The following is a 25,070-nucleotide window of genomic DNA, read 5'->3' on the forward strand; positions in this document are numbered from 1 at the left end:
AAATAAATAAAACCTTAAAAAAAAAACAAACAAACAAGAAGATGAGTCAGCTTTTATAGCATACAAATGAATGAGTAGCAGAATTAAAATAAGAACTTCTCTTAACTTTTTTTTTTATAGATTTATTTACATATTTGAAAGACACAGAGACAGAGTGGGTGAGCAGGAGGTAGGGTAGAAGGAGAAGGGAGCAAGCAGACTCCCTGCTCAGTGGGGAGCCCGACTTGGGGCTTGATCCAAGGACCCTGAAATCATGACCTGAGCTGAAATCAAGAGTTGGACATTTAACCAACTAACCCACCCAGGTGCCCCAGAACTTCTCTTAACTTCTAATGAGACCAAAGTCCTCAAAGAAAACATACCCGCAGATCCAGAAGGTGGAGGAGCTCCAGATCGCTGCCACTCTGTTGCTTCTGCAGCCAGTCTTCGGATGTACTGCTCATTCACTGACAACAAGATGTTTTCTGGTTTAATGTCAGTGTGAATGATACGGCACTTGGTGTGTAAATAATCAAGACCCTGTAACACCTGGATGGGAATAGAGCAATAGACTTGCAAACACAGAATACAAGTCTTTCTGGAGAAGAAAGAAATCACAACACAACATTTAAAAAAATAAAAATATAAAAACAATATGGTAGTTTTCAACAGAGAATAAAGCATTTTTAATAAGGCAGAAAGAAACTTCCCCAGAAAGATAACTTGTCAACTAGGAGCAAAGGTAAGAGTTTATAATAAAGTTTTAAAAAGCTAATTGTATTTGGAGATATTTAATGAAGTACACAAAGACTCAGAAAAAAGGTCATTATGCTCTTTAAATGTTGACATATGTGTGATGAAAGAGATTTGGATTATGTCTTTAATTCAAATTTCCTTGCTGATATAGAACTGAGATCTCTTGATTCCTAGTTTGGAGCTCTTTCCACCAAAACACATTACCCAAACAATTATTTGCCCTTTCAAATACTAATATTTTCCTGAGAGTAAACTCCTTTACTGTATATTGAAACCTATTTAGAATATTAGAAAATGCCCTTGAATAATATTCTATAATGATATTAATAATTTGACATAGTAATTCTCTATTACCACATAATCAATATTTGCAACAGAACTCCTGGGTACGGGCTCCAAATTTCCAACATCAGTCACTGAACACACCTTCCCCTCTAATGATTATTACAGGAGATGAATCTGGAAAAATGGTTATTGCTAAGACACTTAATGACAGAATAAACACTAGGGGCTAAACCACTTAATTTTAGCAAATAAAATTCTCTAGTTTTTAAAATAAAAATTCTATTGGATATAGGAAACTCTTGCCACTTTTAAGAATCTAAAACAATCAGCACATAGAAAATACTAAAATACATACTTGCTGGATAATTTTTTTAACACAAGGCAGTGGAAGCCCCTGATAATTAGACTTGATGATCCACTTGAGCAGATGATGCCCCAAGACTTCAAACACCATGCAGATATCTAGGAGTTTGTTAAGGAAGGAAGAGGAAGGCACAAGAGAAGAAAAGAGGCAAAATAATGCGCTCCACCCCAATGAAATTATTACTGTTTTATTCCTTCAGTATACAAAGATAGAGTATGACTAAAAAGATATCTGGCTGTCAATATTCTGAATTCCAAAGATTCATGAATGCTTTAGTAACTGAAAACAGCCAAGAAATAGAAAATTTCAGGGGGTGGGACGGGACTGGTTTATCAATAAAACTGTGCACATTAAAATACTCAGTAGTGGGCAGCCTGGGTGGCTCAGCAGTTTAGCGCCACCTTCAGCCCAGGGCGTGATCCTGGAGACCCAGGATCGAGTCCCACGGGCTCCCTGCATAGAGCCTGCTTCTCCCTCTGCCTGGGTCTCTGCCTCTCTCTGAGTGTGTCTCTCCATAAATAAATAAATAAGATCTTTAAAAAAATTAAATTAAAATACTCAGTAGTAAAAGAACAGGGAAACCACATCCAATTAGTGGAAGCACTAGGCTTAGGCACTTTTCCCTGATGCAAAATTAATGTTCAGAGTAACAATCCCTACTCTCACAGTCTCAAAGCAGGAAAAAAATAACTTCTGTTTTAACAACAGGAGATAATGTACCAAAACTTAACCTAAAAAAAAAAAAAAAAAAACACCGTGAAGGCCAACATTTTCTAAAAATAAGAAACTGGCTTGCTTTATGCTCTGTAGATTACAAAACTAATCTTGATTCTACTGCCACCATGTGTTCTCTTTATGTATGAGAACATAAGCCCAATCAACATAAGCAGGAATAACTCTACAAACCTACTAGCCTGCAGGGCACTGCTGGGATTTCAGTAGTATGTTGCTACCTTGTACCTCCAGAAATGGCAAAGTCAAGATATACATATGTAATAATGACCTAGTACCCACATTTTTCCATTAAATAAGATTCTCCACTAAAGGAAAACCTAGGTTCCTTAAGAAATGGCTAAATCCCAGGCGAACCTGGAAACCTTGCTGTGTGAACAGTAATGGAACATATCAAAAAGGAACAGGAACCAGCTTGAAGAGGATACCAGCCAAGCTGAAAACATTTTAAATAATGAAGTTATGACTTAACTCAAAAGTAAAAATTGAATGAGTCCAAACAGATACTAAAAAAAAAGGTATGTGTTGTGAATAAGGAATTATCTTTTTTAGTTTTAAATTTTTATTATTTTTAACTTTTTAAAGATTTTAAGTTATCTCTATAGCCAACATGAGGCTTGGAGTCATGACTGCAAGACTAAGCCAGTCTGATGCTCCTGTAAATATTTCTTTATAGAAAAAGTCAACTAGGGGCAGCCCCAGTGGTGCAGTGGTTTAGCGCCGCCTGCAGCCCAGGGCGTGATCCTGAGAGCCGGGATCGAGTCCCACATTGGGCTCCCTGCATGGAGCCTGCTTCTCTCTCTGCCTGTGTCTCTGCCTCTCTCTCTCTCTCTGTGTCTCTCATGAATAAATAAATAAAATCTTAAAAAAAAAAAGTCAACTAAATAAGTATACAAAGAGACAGAAATAGAAAATCACACTTTTACAATTCCTATAGTGATAATTGATTCAAGTATGAATCAATGAACACTAAAACTACTAGTGAAAGACTGTTGGGAATAAAGTCACAATGTCACAGTATCATCCCAGATTGCTTATTAATTATAAAAGGAAAAAGGTACCAGACCAAATGTAGGGAAGGATGTGGAACAATTAAAACTCTCATATTTGCTAACGAAAGTGTAAAATTGTATAACCACTTTGGAAAACTGGTTGGCAATTGCTTAAGAGCTAAACATTTACCTAGAAACTTCTGCTTCAGTCAAAATGGAGTTAGCAAGGACTGGACTGACCTTTCTAGTTAAAATGACAACAACAAAAGCAGACAGAACACATAAACAACAGATTTATTGACCCTGACATTAGGCAACAAAGGCAGTGATCCTTGAGAAAGGAGAAACAAATGAGGTGAATCCTATGATTGCCCCATCTTACTGCCTTGAGCCTTTCCAGATCCCTTGAGTTTAAGAGATGGAGCTAAGAGTCTTGGGAGACCAAGGCAGCTACATGTCATAGAACAAAGTACCAGAGGGAGACAGCTGCAGAAAGAGAATCCCGGAGATCTGCAGAGGGATGCCCTCAAGTATTTAGCACAGACTAATCAGCAGAGGTATACAAGGAAACTACTGGAGGCAGGGGGAAAGTATCTGAAGGGATTAGAGGGAACAGTGGCCACTGTTTCCAGAGGACTCCAACAATGTCTGTTCTCATCAAAAAGGCTAGACAAATTCATGGTCATAGTCATGGGCCAGAAATAAACCCATATATATAGTCAATTCATTTATGACAAGGAGTTGTAAATATACACTGGGGAAAGAACAAGTCTCTTCAATAAATGGTGTTGGGAAAATTAGCAACATGCAAAATAAAGCAACTTGAACACTATCTTACACTACATACAGAAAATTAACTCAAAATAGAGACCTGAACATTAAGATCTGAAACTATAAAACTCCTAGACAAAAACATAGGAGGTAAGCTCCTTGACACTAGTCTTGGCGATTATTTTTTTGGATCTGACACCAAAAGAAAGCAAAGGCGACAAAAGTAGAAATGAACAGAGGACTAAATCAAGCTAAAACTCTGGGCAGCCTGAGTGGCTCAATGGTTTAGCGTCACCTTCAGCCCAGGGCCTGATCCTGGAGAACCAGGATCCAGTCCCACATCAGGCTCCCTGCATGGAGCCTGCTTCTCCCTCTGCCTGTGTCTCTGCCTCTCTCTTTCTCTGTGTCTGTCATGAATAAATAAATAAAATCTTTAAAAAATAAATAATACTCTTCTGCACACCAAAAGAAACCATTAACAAAATGAGACGGCAATGTACTGAATAGGAGAAAATATCTGCAAACTATGTATCTGATAAGGGGTTAATATATAAGGAACTTGCACAACTCAATTGAAAAAAATCTTATTAAAAAATGAGGTGTGGGGATCCCTGAGTGGCTCAGTGGTTTAGCGCCTGCCTTTGGCCTTGGGGCGCGATCCTGGAGACCCGGGGTCGAGTCCCACGTCAGGCTCCCTGCATGGAGCCTGCTTCTCCCTCTGCCTGTGTCTCTGCCTCTCTCTCTCTCTATGTCTATCATGAATAAATAAAATCTTTTAAAAAAGTAAAAATAAAATAAAAAAATAAAAAATGAGGTGTGCCTGGTTGGCTCAATCCATTAAGCATCTGTCTTTGGCTCAGGTCATGATCTCAGAGTCCTGCAATTGAGTCCGGAGTTGGGTTCCCTGATCAATCGGGAGACTGCTTCTCCCTCTCCCTCCACCCTTTCTCTGCTTCTGCTCTCTGTCAAATAAATAAAATATTTTTTTAAAAATGAGCAGAGGATATAACTAGACATTCTTCCAAAAAGACATTAAGATGGCCAACAGGTAAATGAAAAGGTGCTCAACATCACTAAATCATCACAGAAATGCAAATCAAAACCACAACAAAATAGCACCTCACAACTGTCAGAATGACTATTATCAAAAAGAGAGAGAGAACAAGTGTTGGTGAGGATGTGGAGAAAAGGGAACCCTTGTGTGCTGCTGGTGGAAACATAAATTGGTGCAGAAAACTACAGAAAATAGGGTCAGTGGTTCCTCAAGAGATTAAAAATAGACCCAGCAATTCTACTTCTGAGTATTTATCTGAAAGAAATGAAACTGTTATCTCAAATTAAGTTACCTACATCCTCATGCTCATTACAGCATTACCTACAATAGCCAAGACACAGTCCACTGATGGAAGAATGGATAAAGATGTGGTGTGTGTATACAAACTTCCAGTAATTTTTTTTTAAGATTTTATTTATTTTTATTCATGAGAATACACATAGAGGAGAGAGAGGCAGAGACACAGGCGGAGAGAGAAGCAGGCTCCATGCAGGGAGCCTGACGTGGGACTCGATCCTGGGACTCCAGGATCATGCCCTGGGCTGAAGGCGGGGCTAAACCGCTGAGCCACCCAGGCTGCCCCAAACTTCCAATTATAAAATGAATAAGTCTTGGGGATATAATGTACAGAATGGTGACTAGAGTTAACAATGCTATATTGTGTATTTGATAGTTGCTCGGAAAGTAGATCTTAAAAGTTCTCATCACAAGGAAAGATTTACTTGTTATTCAGAGTTACTCACCTGCAACAGGAAAAATGTTAACTCACTGTTACAGGTGAGTAACTATGAATGGTAATGGATGTTATCTTACTGTGGTAAGATATGTTTTATCTTACTGTGTATAAATCATTCATTTGTGTACATTCAAAATTAATGTAATGTCACGTGAATTTTCTATGTTCTACGTGAATTTTATCTCAATTAAAAAAACATAAAGGCTAGAAAAATTCATAGTCATGGGTGTGCTTGGGTATTCAGGGAGGTGTTGCCTCAGTACAGGGAATTAATAATTAGTCCTAGACTGAACACTACCCTGGATCTATCTAACAAATCATAAATGTAAAATCTGAAAAGGATCCAACTGTTTCCAAGTGATATAACTGCATCCCAGAACAAAGCTCAAGAAGATTTATGGGAATGGAAAATATCCAGCAGCCAAATGCAAAAAAAAAAAAAAAAAAAAAAAATTCACAAGATTACTAGGCAGCAAAGATGCAAGAAAACAAACCTGAAAACTCCAATAATCAATCATTCAAAACGAACCAGAACTGACATAGGCGCCAGAATTAGCAGACAAGGAAATTAAGCAGTTATAGCTATAGTCTGTATGTTAAAAAGTAGAGACATAGTACTATAAATATATAAACCTAAAATGAACTTCTGAGATGAAAAGTACAGTGTAAGAGATGAAAAACACACTGTATTGGATAAATGGCAGATTAGGCACTGCAGAATGAAAAGATTAGTGAACATGAATGGCACAGCAATAGAAACCATGCAAAATGATAAATACATGGAGAAAAAATATCGAAACCAACTAACCAGCTTACCCACCCACAAGAATAAGCTGTGGGGACAACTTCATGCAATGTAAAAAATAAAAAATAAAAAATAAAAAATAAAAAATAAATAAATAAATAAATAAAGGAGGGGAAGAAGAGAATGAAGATTTCTGCTCTTTGCCAACAGATCAACAAATCATAAAAGTAATGGCAGTTAACAACTCCATGACAATGTGTACTTCTAGTGCTTAGATTATGCTTGCCATTTCCTACTAAAAGGAATTAAGGCTTAAGAAGTAATGGCCAATTCCAGGTTCAGGACAGGAAATGTACAAGAGCCTGGAATATCTCGATGTGGCAAAGAATAAAGAAATTGCAAAGACTTATGTGTACCCTGACCTAAGTAAGAATTAAAAACTGAAAGAACAAAAAATATGAGACATTTAGAGACTGAAACACTGACTAGATTAGACACTGAATAACAAAAAAACTGGTCCCAATTTTTTTTAGGTGTAATAATTGTATTGAGGTTATATTTTAACATCCTTGTCTCTTGGAGACACATTCTTTTTTAAGATTTTATTCATGAGACACAGACAGAGAGAGAGAGAGAGACAGGCAGAGACACAGGCAGAGGGAGAAGCAAGTTCCATGCAGGAAGCCCGATGTGGAATTTGATCCCAGGACCTCAGGATCATGCCCTGAGCCAAAGGCAGATGCCCAATTGCTGAGCCACCCAGGCGTCCCTGGAGATACATTCTAAGATAACTGTGAGTGAAATAATATATCTAAGGTTGGCCACAAAATTAGCAGGAGGTAGACAGAGACAAAACAAGATTACACAAGATCTAAAATGGGTAATGTGTCTTGTGGGGATTCATTAAACTATTCTACTTTTGTATACATGAAATATACCAAAACAGGATTTTTTGAAAATGCAGGTTCCTTAAAGAAACAACCCCCCCCCCAAAAAAACAAAAAAAATTTAAGTTATTCTCTTATATTCCTAGTTTCAATCTTTAATTTGTTGAAAGCTTACAATTTGACAATGGTATTTTAATCTGTAAGCAGTGATATAAAAATGACCAAACATTTAGTAGCTTAAGAAACAGAAAGAACTAGATAGAAGGATACATGAAAATTTTTTCTTGGGGAGGTGGTGTAAAGAAAAAACTTACAAAGTACTAAACACTGACGAGTCACATTTAGAGCACATTATGAGTAAGAGGAGCTAGGAAGAGGCAAAATAAATATTAAAAAAAAGAAGTCTCCTAAAGACATAGTAGGTCATACAGATGGCCAAAAAAGGACACTCACCAGTTAATGTCAATAGTATATATAGAACAGTTGTCCCTCTTTCATCACTTCTTGCCCCTTACCACCTACGGAAGTAGAATGAACGATGTATACTGAAGTCTACATAACTGACTTTCTAGTTCAAGGCCCCTTATATTTCAGTATGGGAAAGGACAGTGCTCTGGAAATGCTCAGATGCAAAGAAAAATACAGATATATACCTCCATGCAGACATGCTTATGTTGTGAGAAGAGAACAGCATAATCCATTAACCATTAACTCAGTGCTCTGAGTTTTATCCTTTTCAATCTCTATTAGCAGCAAAACTGCAGTAGCCAAGATACTTGGGAGACAAGCAGAAGGAAGGGCAAAGAGAACCGGGCTCAGGACAAAGGACTCAGTGGATAAAACTACAGAGAAACCACCTGTTAATACTTGGGAAATCCCTTGGAACTTTAAATTCAAATCCACTAAGATTTCAATAGTTAAAAGCAAAATCAAAAACAAAACCTTTCTTCATTAGACTCCAAAGGTACTCAGCATTACTGAAGAGACTATTTAGAATATTTCTAATTTTACTTGTAACTTTCCCAAATGAGCAGAGAGTTGGCATGACATTATAAGATCAAATAATAGGGAAACAGAATCTAATGGCCATCGTGACATCCTAATGTATGATTTTAGATCTTGGTTATTAGCCTTATTATATGCACACAGAGTAAGCCATCTACAAAGTGACCACAATAGTCACAAGATTCTATTTTATTTATTTATTTAAAGATTTTTTTATTCATGTATTCGAGAGAGATAGAGAAGAGACAGAGAGGCAGAGGGAGAAGCAGGCCAAAGGCAGAATCTTAACCCCAGAACCACCCAGGCATCCCTGTGATTTGTACTTTTCCAAGGAAGTAACTCACAACTAAATTCAGAATGGCAGGTATAATACACATTATCACCTGTTTTCTCTCATTTTTCCATTCAAATCTCTTACCATAGTCCACATGATGCCAGAATCAGATGAAGCCCATCTCCTTAAAAAAAGATCATAATTGGCAATTAACAGTATGTGTTAATTTAGCTTCTCTTAAGAAGCTAAATATGTAAGAATAGTAGAATGAGAAATGAAATTTCTTTCCTTTTACATTTTTCAGTAGTTTATGAACAGGCAGTTTTAGACTCTCCAATCCAAGTGAGATTCTACTTCATCTTTTATTTTGAAAAGTCTGACAGGCCTTCATAAGCATGGCTGTCACAACAATCAATCAGCTCACTACTTGTCACTTTGATATTAACTTAGGAAAATATCAGGTAAGGTTCCTTCCAACACTAGAAATTCTAAAAATGCAGATAAAAACATAAAACAAGTCAGTTTTTTCAATATGCTAAAATGCAATCATACCTGTTTAAATTCTAAGCATAACCTATATGCACAGTCTCCTCAATGCTGAAGGCTGGAAGATAATAAAATGTGTTACATTTTTTCTTCGCCCAGTGTTTCTCATGAAAAATTACTTCCATTAAAGTTTCTGTACTAGGGATCCCTGGGTGGCGCAGCGGTTTGGCGCCTGCCTTTGGCCCGGGGCACGATCCTGGAGACCCGGGATCGAATCCCACGTCGGGCTCCCGGTGCATGGAGCCTGCTTCTCCCTCTGCCTGTGTCTCTGCCTCTCTCTCTCTCTCTCTGTGACTATCATAAATAAATAAAAATTTAAAAATTAAAAAAAAAAAAGTTTCTGTACTAATTGATAAAAATCTCAGAACCTATACTACTACTGTTTTTATTTTTTTACGTTTTTCTTTTGACTTGGTTTGATTTGCTTGGGAAGGGGAAAAAATGTAAAGCAATACCTTGACATTGCTCTACAACACTGTAAGTTACAACATATAAAGATAAACAAGATTTACATCTGTGTTCAGAAGTTTACAATAACACAAAGTAGTTTGATTATACTTTGCCTTGAGAAAAGAGATGAATGCTATAAATCTGGTTCCTTTCATGGAGATAAGGTTATTTCGTGATTTATTTTCAAACAGGTTCTTAAAAGGATACGTGTTCCATTAACTCCTGATATTTTAAAGTCATCTAGTAGTTGAACAACCATTTCTCTATTTGGATCATTAGGGTCTGAATTACGAACCTACGGTGGGAAAGAGACAGTATTTAGTGTAAAGGAAATCACTGAAATAAGCCAAATGGTGGGGAGGGAACACCTGCAACATATGTAACAAAAGATTAATGACAAAGAAAAACATTAAAATTTTAGTAACTCAAATATGCAAAGAAATAAATGGAGCACAAAAGGAAATACAACTGACAAAGACTATTGCTCTAATTCAACCATTTTTCTACTAAAAGTGTGACTCCCAAATTAACTGCTGGTTACCAAGCCATAAGGAATTAAGGAGTTTTACAGGATGCAAATCAACCATTGAACCAACATTCATCATGCTGTTTACTCAAGCTGACCTTTCCCCCGCATAGGAAAACCTTCTCAATGAAGGGAGCAAGCAGTACTGATTTAATTTTCGGACACAGGCTTGTCAGACTGGCACTTTGAAAATTACTTTTAGAGCTCTCCTGGTCTAACATCCTCACTTTACAAATGAAAACTCTAAGGCTCAGAAGAAATGTAGTGATGACCTGGAGGAGAATACTGGACTAGGGCTGGTCTTAAAGCCCAGGTTTTACAACTCTGAATTTAAGCTCCTTCTACCATAGCTTCCTAATTTATAACAAAACTAAATTTTTATAAATTTGCCAAGTTTTCAGATATAAAAGGAATAAGCAGTGTTTGTTTTATAGATTTTTGTAATACTTTAAAGCATAAAATAGAAGTGATATACTTATTCACACTTTACTCTTTTTTTTTAATTAATTTCAGAGGTATGGTTTAGTGATTCAGCTATTGTATATGACACCCAGTGTTCATTACATCCCGTGCCCTCCTTAATGCCCATCACCCAGTTACCTCATTCTCCCAACCTCCCCTCTAGCAACCCTATTTATTTCCTATAGTTAGGAGTCTCCTAAGGTTTGTCTCTCTCTAATTTTGCCATATTTTACTTTTCCTTCCTCTATGTTCATCTATTTTGTTTCTTAAATTCCACACATAAAAAAAAATTCCACATGACTGAAAACATACTTGTTTTTCTCTGACTTATTTCACTTAGCATTCCATCCACATCATAACAAATGGCAAGGATTTGCCATTTGATGGCTAAGTAATATTCCATTGTATATACACACACATCTTCTTTATCCATTCATCTGTGATGGACATCTGGGCTCTTATTTTGGTTATTGTCACACTTTACTTTTAACCTCAGTAGGAAAGTAAAACATATTTTGTGCTATCTGGTATATAAAACATGCTCAATAAACATTTCCATTTATTTGAAAGTTTTTTTCAGTGTTTATGATGGAAATCCACCACTTCCCCCATCACATGCACAGAATGTATAAATATTGTTATCTGCCTCTACATCTTTAAAGGATATTGGAACTTTACAATAAAAATTAGTCATGCTAAAAAGTCTACATTTGGTATATCTTAATTCAGTAAAATTTTGCTTACGATGCTTTTTCACACATATGATCTAATACTCACTGATTTCAGCAACCGGATTTCATCTAGTGCTGTTTCAGTATAATGTTCAGCACTTTTAACTACTTTCATTGCCACAAACTTCTTCCCCCTGAGAACAAACACAAGCAGTTTAGACTAATGCTCTATCCTTACTTTAGGAAGGTAAGATTTAGCCATAATCGGGAGGCAGTGACAAAGTACAAATAATGATCCATGTTTCCTTGTACTTTAAACATAAATTATTTCTATGCAATCACGTGTAAGTGGTAATGGGACTAACTGACCAGATTTCGTTTAGAGAAGGAAGAAAACCTGTTCTCAGGTAATGTCAGCCACACATATTTTCTCCAAGTTAAAGTCTATCTTCTGAATGTTTCTTTGAATCCAAGTAAAACCACAAAATGGGAGTAAGCAAGGGGGAGAACCACATCAGACCAGAAGTATCCTGTATATCTATCTACATGTTGAAAGCTGAAAGCTTAAAAACTATAACCAAAAAAAAAAAAAAAAAAAAAAAAAAAAAAAAACCCCACCTATAACCCTTTCCTATAAGAAGCCAGAAGAAATACTTGGGGTGAAATCAAACTGATTTAAAAAAAAAGTGTTTAGATCTCAATTACTGTCTCATCAAAGATTATCTATATTTGTAGGTAAGCATCCAATGTTAATTGCCTATACTTTTATGTAGGAAAAATTTTAGAGGTTGAGCAAATCTGGGGCAGCCCTGGTGGCCCAGCAGTTTAGCACCTTTGGCCCAGGGCAGGATCCTAGAGACCTGGGATTGAGTCCCACATCAGGCTCCCTGCATGGAGCCTGGTTCTCCCTCTGCCTCTGTCTCTGCCTCTCTCTGTGTGTCTCTCATGAATAAATAAATAAAATCTTTTTTAAAAAGCGGGGGGGTGGGGGGGTGAGCAAATCTCTTACCAAAGCAAAATACAACAGAATAATTTCACATAGGCTGATACAGGATATCATCTAAAAATATAACTACCCCAATTAAAACAAAACAGACAAAAACACTCTATGAATTTATATACCACACTTTCATTGAATATTTGCAATGCTTTTAATTTCTGAGTTCCAAGTGCCTTATGAATACTAATTTAAAACAATCTTTTGTCTTTAAGGTGCCTCTTTCCCAGAGGAAAGACAATCTTGCTCAAGAACATAAAGATTATCAGGCGGCCCCGGTGGCGCAGCGGTTTAGTGCCGCCTGCAGCCCAGGGTGTGATCCTGGAGACCCGGGATCGAGTCCCACATTGGGCTCCCTGCATGGAGCGTGCTTCTCCCTCTCTGCCTCTCTCTGTGTGTGTGTCTCTCGTAAATAAATAAAATCTTAAAAATAAAAAAAGGAAGGTTGTGTGTGGCATAACCTCCACCGCCATCCTTATAAAAAAAAAAAAAAAACATAAAGATTATCAACAACAAAATTCTGATCAAGAAATCAGCCTAGAGCTAGAGTGAAGGCAGGATTATCTCTGGAAAATCATATGAAAAAACTAAGGCATTACCTAACTAATTCTTTTGCAGGACCACTACAACTTACTGAATATCCCATGATAACCACACTGTTGAAAAGTGTCCCCAGCCCAACTTTCGGATGACGTGATATCTCCCATTGAATAAATCTCCAATTTTCACAAGATGATAACCTCCTGGAAAAAACAAGAGGAAGTAAACAATCACTTGAGTAGTAAGAAAAAATACCTCTCATTTCATTTTTTAACATCTATACACCGTTCATCAAGTAAAAGTGGCTTCTTCTATATAATCAGTTGAATAGACAAAATTTAAGTCAGCTACACAGTATTACTGAACTCATAAGAAAAAATCTTAGGGATGTCTGGGTAGCTCAGGTGGTTAAGCATCCAACTCTTGATTTCAACTTAGTCATGATTCTCGAGGGTCATGAGATAGAGTCCTGCACTGAGCTCTATGCTCAAGAGGGAGTCTGCTAGAGATTCTCTCTCTTTCTGCCCCTGCCCCCTCTCTGATGTGCTCTCTAGATAAATCAATAAATCTTAGGGACGCTTGGGTGGCTCAGCGGTTGGGTATCTGCCCTTGGCCCAAGGCGTGATCCTGGAGTCCCAGGATCCAGTCTCACATTGGGTTCCCTGCATGGAGCCTGCTTCTCTCTCTGTGTGTGTCTTGTCCCATCCCCTCTGTGTCTCTCAGGAATAAACTTAAAAAAAAAAAACTTTAATAAATAAATAAATCTTTAAAAAGAAGCCTTAGGGAGTAAGATTAATGATTTATTTATTATTTTTAAAGATTTTATTTATTTATTCATGAGAGACACAGAGAGAGAGAGAGAGAGAGAGAGAGAGATGCAGAGACACAGGCAGAGGGAGAAGCAGGCTCCATGCAGGGAGCCTGACATGGGACTCAATCCCGGGTCTCCAGGATCAGGCCCCGGGCTGAAGGTGGCACTAAGCTGCTGAGCCACCGAGGCTGCCCAAGATTAATGATTTAGAGTAAGCAAATAATCTTTTGTTGAACAACCAAGTTACTTAAAAAAAAATAAGTCATTCTCGGGATGCCTTGAGTGGCTCAGTGGTTGAGCGGCTGCCTTTGGCTCAGGGCGTGATCCCAGGGTCCTAGGATCGAGTCCCACATCGGGCTCCCTGCGTGGAGCCTGCTTCTGCCTCTGCCTGTGTCTCTGCCTCTCTCTCCGTGTCTCTCATGAATAAATAAATAAAACCTTTAAAAAAAAAAAAAGTCATTCTCAAACAAAAATAAGGCTATGGGGCAGCCCAGATGGCTCAGCGGTTTAGCGCCACCTTCAGTCCAGGGCGTGATCCCGGAGACCCGGGATCGAGTCCCATGTCAGGCTCCCTGCATTGGGCCTGTTTCTCCCTCTGCCTGTCTCTCTCTCTCTCTCTCTCTCTCTCTCTGTATCTGTGAATAAATAAAATCTTAAAAAAAAAAAAAAAAAGGCTATGTACGACAATATTCTCACCCCTCAATAATCGATTACTTATCTAAATATACACGTTTATAAATAAAATCTATTTATACTTGTAGTCTTAGGGTGTATTTTTATGAGATTAATTAATTCCATTTAACTAAAAAGAGAGAGTGGGGGGGCAGGGTGCCTGAGTGGCTCAGCAGTTTAGCGCCCGGGGTGGTCCCGAGGTCCCGGGATCGACTCCCACATTGGGCTTCTTCCTGCATGGAGCCTGCTTCTCCCTCTGCCTGTGTCTTTGCCTCTCTCTCTCTCATGAATAAATAAATAAATAAAATCTTTTAAAAAGAGAGAGAGACAGAGACAGAGATAGAGATTCTTTTCATAAAATACAACACAACACAACACAACACAACACAGGAAGGCCTAAAAAGGCTGCCAACAGTGGCAGGAATCAAGAATATTTTTACATCTCTCTCTGCTTGCTCAGAATAACACAAACCAGGTTCTCCTAGATGGTAAGATACATTCTGTCATTACTTGCCACCCAGAATCCTAGAAAGTCTCACAAAGAAACAAAAAAGATCCCAGGTAACTTTAACAGTTGAAGTATCTCTAATTTCAGTTTAACTTAGCTTAGCAATCAACACTATGAAAAAAAGGTAATGAAATGGTTTTTTGAAGTCTATATACCAAATCTCATCTGTGGTTATTTCTGGGTGATACATATTACAGAGGACTTTTCTTTTTTAATATATTCTGAAATTTTCTAAGGAGAAAGTGCACTAGCATTTTTAAGGAGAAAAAAGGTAAAAACAGATTTAATATAAAACCAAGCTTTAATAAACTAAATTGAACTGAGAGGAAATACTATTTTTTATACTTCAAGAAAAGGATGCAAGAAGCAGAAAACATCAAAACAGCTTATGTTTATAGACCAAACAGTCAGGTGAGATAGGGCATTACATGAATCAGGTCTTACTTGGTATCTCCTCTTCAAAAGGCTTACCTTTACAATAGTCATTGGGATCTTCCTGCTCATCATCATCAGATCCGAGAATCTCCTCTTCCTGCTCTGGTAGATCACTTTCAGAGTGGGGAGCAGAGCCTCGGTGCTGAGTTTCAGATCTAAGAAATAATACAAACATGTTCATTCCATAAGGACAGAATAAAATGGGACATTAAGAAAACATCATTATCAAAATGTCTCCCCACTCAACAGATAATATAAACAGAATATTATCTAGTGGCATCCTAAGAAAGTATTAGCTACAGCTACCACTTTATCTTCTTAGGAAAATAATACTTAAAGGAAAAAAAAGGATTTATTTGAGACGGAGAGAGTGAGTGTGCATGAGTGGGAGGGGCTGAGGGGTAGGGAGAGAGAATCTCAAGCGGACTTATGGTGAGCCCAACATGGAACTTGATCTCCTGACCCTAAGATCACAACCTAAGCTGAAACCAAGAGTTGGGAGACTTAACTGTGCCACCCAGATGCCCCAGGAAAGCAATACTTTAAAAAAAGTTAATACATGATTAAATAAAATCTGGGAAACACATAGAAGTACAAAAGGAAAAAAATTACTTAAAAAAAAATATCCAGGGATCCCTGGGTGGCGCAGCGGTTTAGCGCCTGCCTTTGGCCCAGGGCGCGATCCTGGAGACCCGGGATCAAATCCCACGTCGGGCTCCCAGTGCATGGAGCCTGCTTCTCCCTCTGCCTATGTCTCTGCCTCTCTCTCTCTGTGACTATCAAAAAAAAAAAAATTAAAATAAAAAAAATATCCAAACAAAATTGCTGATAAAGCTATTTTTTTCAGTATTTTCCTATACTTTTATGAAAATATAGATCTCTAATCACAAACTACATAAACAAATTTGTATCCTGCTTTTCCTGTTTTAAGTTTTCTCCCATTCCTATGCAATCTCTTAAATCTCACATATTTCCCTTACACATATCACCACTCACTTTGGCACATACTGGTTGAGTGTTTGCCTTCGGCTTGGGTTGTGATCTCAGGTCCTGAGATCAAGTCCTGCATCGGGCTCCCCACAGGGAGCCTGCTTCTCCCTCTGCCTATGTCTCTGCCTCTCTCTGTGTCCCTCATGAATAAATGGATGGAATCTTAAAAACAAAAAAGACAGAAACATTCTCCCTATTTATAAAAATAACATGTTATATATAGAAAATTTGGAAAATATTTTAAGACACTTCTCCTCTGAAAAAAATTAATATTTTAAACTATTTCTTTCCAGCCTGTGGCCATGAATGGCTTTTAGAGTTATTATATAACTATGACTTTTCTAAAGGAGTTGTAACTGAGTTATATCTCCTGCCATATCTGGGCTTCTGGTATTTGAGTATTAACAGGTTTGGAAAATTTAGCTTACTTCATAGGTAAAAATGGTTTCTCATTTTATAATGAGTTAATTTTAGTAATTCCTTTCTCTACATGCCATCAATTAAATGTAACATATTTTGTACACTGAGACGTTCAAAGGCAAAAAGACTTGGGTTTGCATTCAGGTTAACACCTATTACACCTCCCTGGTTTATAAAGTTTTAAGCACAATAAGCTGGGTACACAACATTCCTTTCAATAGTTATAGGAAAAGGAATTTTAATTCTCATTTTTCAATACATTATTTACCTTTTCATCATCTTGTTTTATCAGATTGTTTTTTCTGACTAATGATTCAGATTTAGACTTTTGGTGACCTTTCCAACCTGCCTCAATTCTTGGTACTTTTTTTTTTTTGTCTTCCAAGAGTACAAAAGTAGCTATAATATATGATTCAATGTGTTCATTTTTAGTGAAAACAAGTCTTTGGGATACTCATTTAGTAAAGAACTACTTGGCCGACTTTCTTAGGTGGAAACAAGGAGTCTGAATGGATATTCCTAAATTTAAGATTAAGATGAATTTCTAAAACAGATTCTCTAATTTCAAACTTGTACCTTTCACAATTAAAAATACAAAAAATAAATTATACTTTGTAGGAACTACAATTGTATGTGTGCTGCTGAAGCAAACACAAGAACTACAATTGTGAAACTTCTGAAAAGTAGTGAGATACAAGCAGTGAAAACCAAACATAAAAATACTGAAATGGGGGGATCCCTGGGTGGCGCAGCTGTTTGGCGCCTGCCTTTGGCCCAGGGCGCGATCCTGGAGACCCGGGATCGAATCCCACATCGGGCTCTCGGTGCATGGAGCCTGCTTCTCCCTCTGCCTATGTCTCTGCCTCTCCCTCTTTCTCTCTCTGTGACTATCATAAATAAAAAAAAAAAAAAAAAAAATACTGAAATGGGGGGATCCCTGGGTGGCTCAGTGGTTTAGCGCCTGCCGTTGGCCCAGGGCGCGATCCTGGAGTCCCGGGGTCGAGTCCCGTGTTGGGCTCCTGGCATGGAGCCTGCTTCTCCCTCCTCCTGTGTCTCTGCCTCTCTCTCTCTATGTCTATCATAAATAATAAATAAATAAATATTTTTTAAAAAAATACTGAAATGGGACACCTGAGTGGCTCAGTGGTTGAGTGTCTGCCTTTGGTTCAGGTCATGATCCCAGGGGTCCTGGGATGGAGTCCTGTACCAGGCTCCCCGCAGGGAGCCTGCTTTTTCCTCTACTTATGTCTCTGCCTCTCTCTGTGTGTGTCTCATGAATAAATAAATACAATCTTTTTTAAAATGCCAAAATATGGGATCCCTGGGTGGTGCAGCGGTTTGGCGCCTGCCTTTGGCCCAGGGCGCGATCCGGGAGACCCTAGATCGAATCCCACATCGGGCTCCCGGTGCATGGAGCCTGCTTCTCCCTCTGCCTGTGTCTCTGCCTCTCTCTCTCTCTCTCTGTGACTATCATAAATAAATAAAAATTAAAAAAATAAAAATAAAAAAATAAAATGCCAAAATATTAGAATTCTACAAATATCATGGGATTCGTAACATTAAAAAATTATTCTTTAAAGATCTGGACATTCTTTTTTTTTTTTTAATCCCTGTTTGAATTTTAAAGATTGATTGATTGATTTATGAGAGAGAGAGAGAGAGAGAGAGAGTCGCAGAGACACAGGCAGAGGGAGCAGCAGGCTCCATGCAGGGCCCAACGTGGGATTCCATCCTGGACCTGGGGATCAAGCCCTCAGATGCTCAACTGCTGAGCCACCTAGGCGCCCCAATTTCCTGTATTTCAATGTAAATTTAATCCTTTTCATTATGTCTATTCTCTCTGGAACATGTTTTTTTCAGACACTGGACTCTAACTGACTACCTTAGTTTTCTTATATTTTCTATCTCCTTAGATTTTATTGTTCTTCTACTTTTTAGATTTATTTTCCTAACTTGTGCTGTTACACTTCTACCATATTTTAAATTTCCTACTTTAGGTAAACTCTATGCCCAATGCAGGGCTTGAACTCACAACCCTGAGATCAAGACTTGTATGCTCTTCTGACTGGGCTGCACTCCATTTTTGCTCTTTTTTTTACAGACTCCTGCTGAGGAGTTTAATGATGCACTGCCTTTTTTTTTTTTTTCTTAAAGATTTTATTTATTCATTATAGACAGAGAGAGAGGGAGAGAGGGAGAGAGGGAGAGGGGAGAGAGAGAGAGAGAGAGAGAGAGAGAGAGGCAGAGACACAGGCAGAGGGAGAAGCAGGCTCCATGCAGGGAGCCTGATGTGGGTGGGACTTGATCCCGGGACTCCAGCATCATGCCCTGGGCAGAAGGCAGGCACTAAGACCACTAAGCTACCCATGGATCTCGATGCACTGCCTTCTTTAACCTTAAGGATACTAGTTATGGCTTTAAGTTTCTTTCTGATCCTGTATATCATCCTGGTTTTCTCAAACTGCCCATGTTTAACTAAAGCCTTGCTTTTATAAACAATGTCCCTCAAGGAATATCAGGCAACTGAAAAAGTCTGTCATAAAAAGATAAAAACAAAAATAAATTTTGATGAGACAGTTACTATTAGATAATGAAGATAATATGGTGACAGGATTAAAGAATTCAGAATTAGTGTTAACTTTCACTGATGAGGAGTTTTAAGAATAAAAAAAACGGAAAGAAATGCTACAGAAAAAAATTTCAACTTAATATTAGGAGCTAAAACCCATTCTTCCTAGAACAAAAAAGAGGGTTCTAAAATAGTTTCAGTCTGTGCTTTTGAACTTTTCATACCTACACCTCAAGCCTCAAATTTTGCTATTTATGTTCTGAAGAAAAAAAAATATGTCAGCACTTTAAAGATCTCAAAGCGGGGGATCCCTGGGTGGCTCAGCGGTTTAGCGCCTGCCTTTGGCCCAGGGCTTGATCCTGGAGTCCCGGGATCGAGTCCCACATTGGGCTCCCTGCATGGAGCCTGCTTCTCCCTCGGCCTGTCTCTCTCTCTCTGTCTCTCATGAATAAATAAATACAATCTTTAAAAAATAAAAAAATAAAAGTCTCAAAGCATGTAAAATTTAAACCATTAACATCTATAAAATCTCATACAAATTGAAATGGACAAAGGATCAAGTATTATTTCAAAAGAGATAACCTGATCAAAACAGCAGTACTGTTAGAAATAGTAATATACTTGGCTAGGGTACAGAATGAGGCCAAGGCAAAAATCTGTGAGGAAGGCAGAAAGCAATGGGAAAGTTTGACAGTTTTGCTCCTTTATTTCCAAGCTAGTCTTGACAGAGAAGGAGTAAAAAAAAAAACACAGATGATAAAAGTCAAATTAGTCAAGGTGTGTTCCCCCTTATTTCTAAGGATCCCCCCCCTTTTTTAAAAAGATTTTATCCATTTATTCATGAGAGACACGGGGGGGGGGGGGTGGGAGGTGGGCAGAGACACAGGTAGATGGAGAAGCAGACTCCATTCAGGGAGCCTGACATAGGACTCAATCCCAGGTCTCCAAGATCACGCCCTAGGGTAAAGGCGGTGCTAAACCACTGAGCTGAGCCACCCAGGCTGTCCCTCTAAGGATCCTTTGGATTCAGATTCCATTTGTGATATAATCCTCATTCCTTGCTTCTCCCTCTGCCTGTGTCTCTGCCTCTCTCTCTCTATCACAAATAAATAAAAATAAATTTAAAAGGGGGGTGGGGGGATCCCTGGGTGGCTCAGCGGTTTCGCGCCTGCCTTTGGCCCAGGGCGCGATCCTGGAGTCCCGGGATGGAGTCCCAGGTCGGGCTCCCAGCATGGAGCCTGCTTCTCCCTCTGCCTGTGCCTCTGCCCCTCCCCCCTCTCTTCTCTGTCTATCATAAATAAATAAAAATAAATTTTTAAAAAAATTCTCATTCCTAACCATCCTTCACTCCAATCTCTCATCACCCAAATAAATAGTAAAACCAAAGTGCCAAACAAAAACTTACTGTCTTTTGTGAGCAAATACTATATATTCCTAACTGCCATAAAGAATAGGATAGTTATGAGTTTTCACTTACACATTTCATGAATTTATATATTAACATTAGCTACATGAGCTCCCCACTTGGACACCTCCCCCCACCCCTTTAAAACGTCTATTACTAACCCAGGTCATGATTCTGGGGTCCTGGGATCTAGTCCTGCATCAAGCTCCCTGCACGGAGCCTGCTTCTCCCTCTGCCTCCTTGTGTCTCTCATGAATACACATACATAAATCTTTAAAGAACCCACTTTTCAATATATATGTCAATTATATCTCAAATAAAGCTGAGGAAAAAAGTAATTTAAGAAGCAAGATAGGGCAGCCCGGGTGGCTCAGTGGTTTAGCGCTGCCTTCAGCCCAGGGTCTGATCCTGAAGTCCCGGGATCGAGCCCCACGTCAGGCTCGCTTGCGTGGAGCCTGCTTCTCCCTCTGCCTGTGTCTCTGCCTCTCTCTCTCTCTCTCTCTCTCGAATAAATAAATGTTTAAAAAAAAAAGTGAAGAAGCAAAATGATGGAGAATAAAGAAACTGAGAAAATAAAAAGAATTTGTGATCACTAAACCAGCCCTTCAAGAAATATTAAAAGGAATCCTTTAGGAATGCCTGGGTGGCTCAGCATTGAGTGTCTGCTCAGGGCATGATCCTGGAGTTCCAGGATGGAATTCACAAGAGAAAATTTGGAAAGAACTCAAATATATGGAGGCTAAAAAGCATCCTACTAAAGAATGAATGAGTGAACCAGGAAACTAAAGAAAATTTTTAAAAACTCATGTAAACAAATGAAAATGAAAACACAACTGTTCAAAACCTTTGGGATGCAGCAAAGAAAGTCCTAAGAGGGAAGTATATAGCAGTACAAGCCTTTCTCAGGAAACAAAAAAGGTCTCAAATACACAACCTAACCTTACACCTACAGGAGCTGGTTCTTTCAAAGAATTAATAAGACTGATAAGCCACTGGCCAAATTTATCAAAAAGAAAAGAGAAAGGACCCAAATAAAATCATGAATGAAAGAGGAGAGATCACAACCAACACCAAATAAATGCAATTTTAAGAACGTATTATGAGCAACTGTATGCCAACAAATTAGGCAATCTAGAAGAAATGGATGCTTTCCTTGAGACATTTAAACTACCACAAATGGAATAGGAAAAAGAGAAAACCTGAACAGATGGACTACCAGGAAGGAAATGAAGTAGTTATCAAAAATCTCCCAACAGGGGCAGGGCAGCCCGGGTGGCTCAGCAGTTTAGTGCCGCCTTCAGCCCAGGGCATGATCCCGGAGACCCGGGATCAAGTCCCACGTCAGGCTTCCTGCATGAGCCTGGTTCTCCCTCTGCCTGTGTCTCTGTCCCTGTCCTCTGTGTGTGTCAAAAAAATCTTCCAATAGGGATCCCTGGGTGGCGCAGCGGTTTGGCGCCTGCCTTTGGCCCAGGGCGCGATCCTGGAGACCCGGGATCGAATCCCACATCAGGCTCCCGGTGCATGGAGCCTGCTTCTCCCTCTGCCTATGTCTCTGCCTCTCTCTCTCTTTCTCTCTGTGACTATCATAAAAAAAAAAAAAAAAAATCTCCCAATAAACAAGAGTCCAGGTCTGGATGGCTTCCCAGGGGAATTCTACCAACATTAAAAAAATTAATACCTATTCTTCTGAAGCGGTTTCAAAAAACAGAAATGGAGGGGCACCTGGGTGGCTCAGCGGTTTAGTGCCTGCCTTTGGCCCAGGGCATGATCCTGGAGTCCCAGGATCGAGTCCCAAGTCGGGCTCCCTGTATGAAGCCTGCTTCTCCCTCTGCCTGTGTCTCTGCCTCTCTCTGTGGGTCTCTCATGAATAAATTTAATAAATCTTAAAAAAAAAAAATCTGTCTTTAAAAACAAAAAAACAAAAAACACAGAAATGGAAAGAAAACTTCTGAACTCTATGAGGCATTATCTTGATCCTAAAACCAGACAAAGATCCCACAAAAAAGGGAGAATTACATACCAATATCCCTGATGAACATGAATGCAAAAGTTCTCACCAAGATACTACCCAATAGATCCAAGAATACATTAAAAGGATTATTCACCACGACCAAGTGTGATTTATATCTGGCCTGCAAGGATGGTTCAATATCCACAAATCAATGTGACAAACTATATTAGTAAAAAAAAAGGGACAAGAATCATGATCCTCTCAATAGATGCAGAAAAAGCACATGACAAACTATAACATCCTTTTTTTTGGTTAAAACTCTTCACAGTGTAGGGATAGAGGAAACATTCTTCATTATCATAAAAGCCATATATGAAAAGCCGACAACAAATATCACTCACTCTTCACAGATGACATAATACTCTGGGTGGAAAAACCCAAAAGATTCCACCCAAGATTGCTAGAACTCACACAGGAATTCAGCAAAATCAGGTGCATTTCTATACATTAACAGTGAGACAGGGACGCCTGGGTGGCTCAGTGGTTTAGTGCCTGCCTTTGGCCCAGGGCATGATCCTGGGGTTCCAGGATCAAGTCCCACATCAGGCTCCCTGCGTGGAGCCTGCTCCTCCCTCTGCCTATGTCTCTGCCTCTCTCTCTCTCTCTCTCTCTCTCTCTCTGTCTCTCATGAATAAATAAATAAAATCTTAAAAAAAAAAAAAAACAGTGAGACAGAAAAAAAGAGAAATTAAGGAATCAATCCCATTTATAATCGCATTCTGCCCCAAACCATAAGATACCTAGGAATAAACCTAACCAAAGAGGCAAAGGATCTGTACTAGAAAACCAAAGAACACCCATGAAATTAATTGAGGAAGACACAAAGAAATGGAAAAATGTTCTATGCTCATGGACTGGAAGAACAAATATTGTTAAAATGTTTGTCCCAACTAGGGCAATCTATATATTCAATGAAATCCCTATCAAAATACCATCAACTAAAAAAAAAAAAACAAAAAACAAAAAACAAACAAAAAAACAAAAAAACAAAATACCATCAACTTATTTCACAAAATTCAAACAAATAATCCTAAAATTTCTATGGAACCAGAAAAGGCCCCAAATAGCCAAAAGAATGTTGAAAAAAACCAAAACTGGTGGCACCACAATCCCAGACTTCAAGCTCTATTACAAAGCTGTAATCATCAAGACAGTATGGTACTGGCACAAAAAGACACATAGATCAATGCAACAGAATTGAGAACCCAAAAATGGACCATCAACTCTATGGTCAACCAATCTTTGACAAGGCAGGAAAGAATATCCAGTGGAAAAAGTCTCTTCAACAAATGGTGTTAGAAAAATTGGACAGCCACATGCAGAAGAATGAAACTGGACCATTCTTTTACACCAAACACAAAAACAGACTCAAAATGGATGGAAGACTTAGATGTGAGACAGGAATCCATCAAAATCCTAGAGGAGAACCCAGGCAGTAACTTCTATGACCTCAGCCGCAGGAACTTCTTGCTCCAAAGGCAAGGGAAACAAAGGCAAAAATGAACTACTGGGACTTCATCAAGATAAAAAGCTTTTTGCACAGCAAAGGAAACAGTTGACAAATCCAAAAGACAACTGACAGAATGAGAGGGTATTTGCAAATGCCTTATCAGATAAAGGGCTAGTATCCAAAATCTATAAACAACTTATCAAACTAGTATCTAAAGAACAAATAATCCAATCAAAAAATTGGCAGAAGACATATAAATGGCCAAGAGTCACACGGAAAAAATGCTCAAAATCTCTCGGTATCAGGGGAAAAAATGCTCAACATCACTCAGCATTGAGGAAATACAAATCAAAACCACAATGAGATACCACCTCATACCAGGCAGAATGGCTAAAATTAACAAGTCAGGAAACGACAGATGTTGGCAAGGATGCAGAGCAAGGGGAATCCTCATACACTGTTGGTGGGAATGCAAGCTTGTGCAGCTACTCTGGAAGACAGTATGGAAGTTCCTCAAAAAATTGAGAATAGAGCTACCCTACCACCCAGCAATTACACTACTAGGGGTTTACCCCAAAGATATAATGGTAGTGCTCCGAAGGGGTACCTGCACCCCACTGTTTATAGCAGCAATGTCCACAGTAACCAGTTTGGGAAAAAACCAGATGTCCATTGATAGATGAATCGGTAAAGACGTGGTGCGTGTATGTATATATGTATATACATGCATACACACACGCACACACAAATATATAGACTACCCAGGCACCAAAAAAAAAAGAAAAGAAAAATCTTGCCATTTGCAATGATATGGATAGAACGAGAGCGTATTATGCTAACCAAAATAAATCATACCAAGACAATTATCATATGATCACCCTCATATGTGGAATTTAAGAAACAAAACAGGATCACAGAGGAACAGAGGAAAAAACTAAGACGAAATCTGAGAGAGAGAGACAAACCACAAGAGACTCAACTAGAGGAAACAAATGGAGGGTTGCTGGCTGTAAGGGAGGTGGGGAGA

The 25,070-nt window shown here is 38.7% G+C and overlaps 1 protein-coding gene and 1 long non-coding RNA gene across 2 annotated transcripts in view; both read right to left on the bottom strand.

Moving 5' to 3' along the window:
* The window catches only part of SRPK1 (SRSF protein kinase 1), a 94,043-nt gene that overhangs the window by 24,991 nt on the left and 43,982 nt on the right, over positions 1 to 25,070 (bottom strand). Inside the window, 6 exon segments of the mRNA XM_025418559.3 lie at positions 363 to 528; positions 1,376 to 1,482; positions 9,784 to 9,871; positions 11,342 to 11,429; positions 12,867 to 12,975; positions 15,235 to 15,353. Of these exon segments, the coding sequence (XP_025274344.3) occupies positions 363 to 528; positions 1,376 to 1,482; positions 9,784 to 9,871; positions 11,342 to 11,429; positions 12,867 to 12,975; positions 15,235 to 15,353 (677 nt within the window).
* On the bottom strand, positions 1,489 to 9,777 carry LOC112641477 (uncharacterized). Its single transcript, XR_003124659.3, has 4 exons — positions 9,133 to 9,777; positions 8,725 to 8,764; positions 7,755 to 7,819; positions 1,489 to 1,663 (listed from the first exon to the last, which is right to left on the bottom strand). It is a non-coding gene; the product is annotated as an uncharacterized LOC112641477 (long non-coding RNA).

This window comes from Canis lupus, chromosome 12 (genome assembly GCF_003254725.2).
Source record: "Canis lupus dingo isolate Sandy chromosome 12, ASM325472v2, whole genome shotgun sequence".
Classification (NCBI taxonomy): domain Eukaryota; kingdom Metazoa; phylum Chordata; class Mammalia; order Carnivora; family Canidae; genus Canis; species Canis lupus.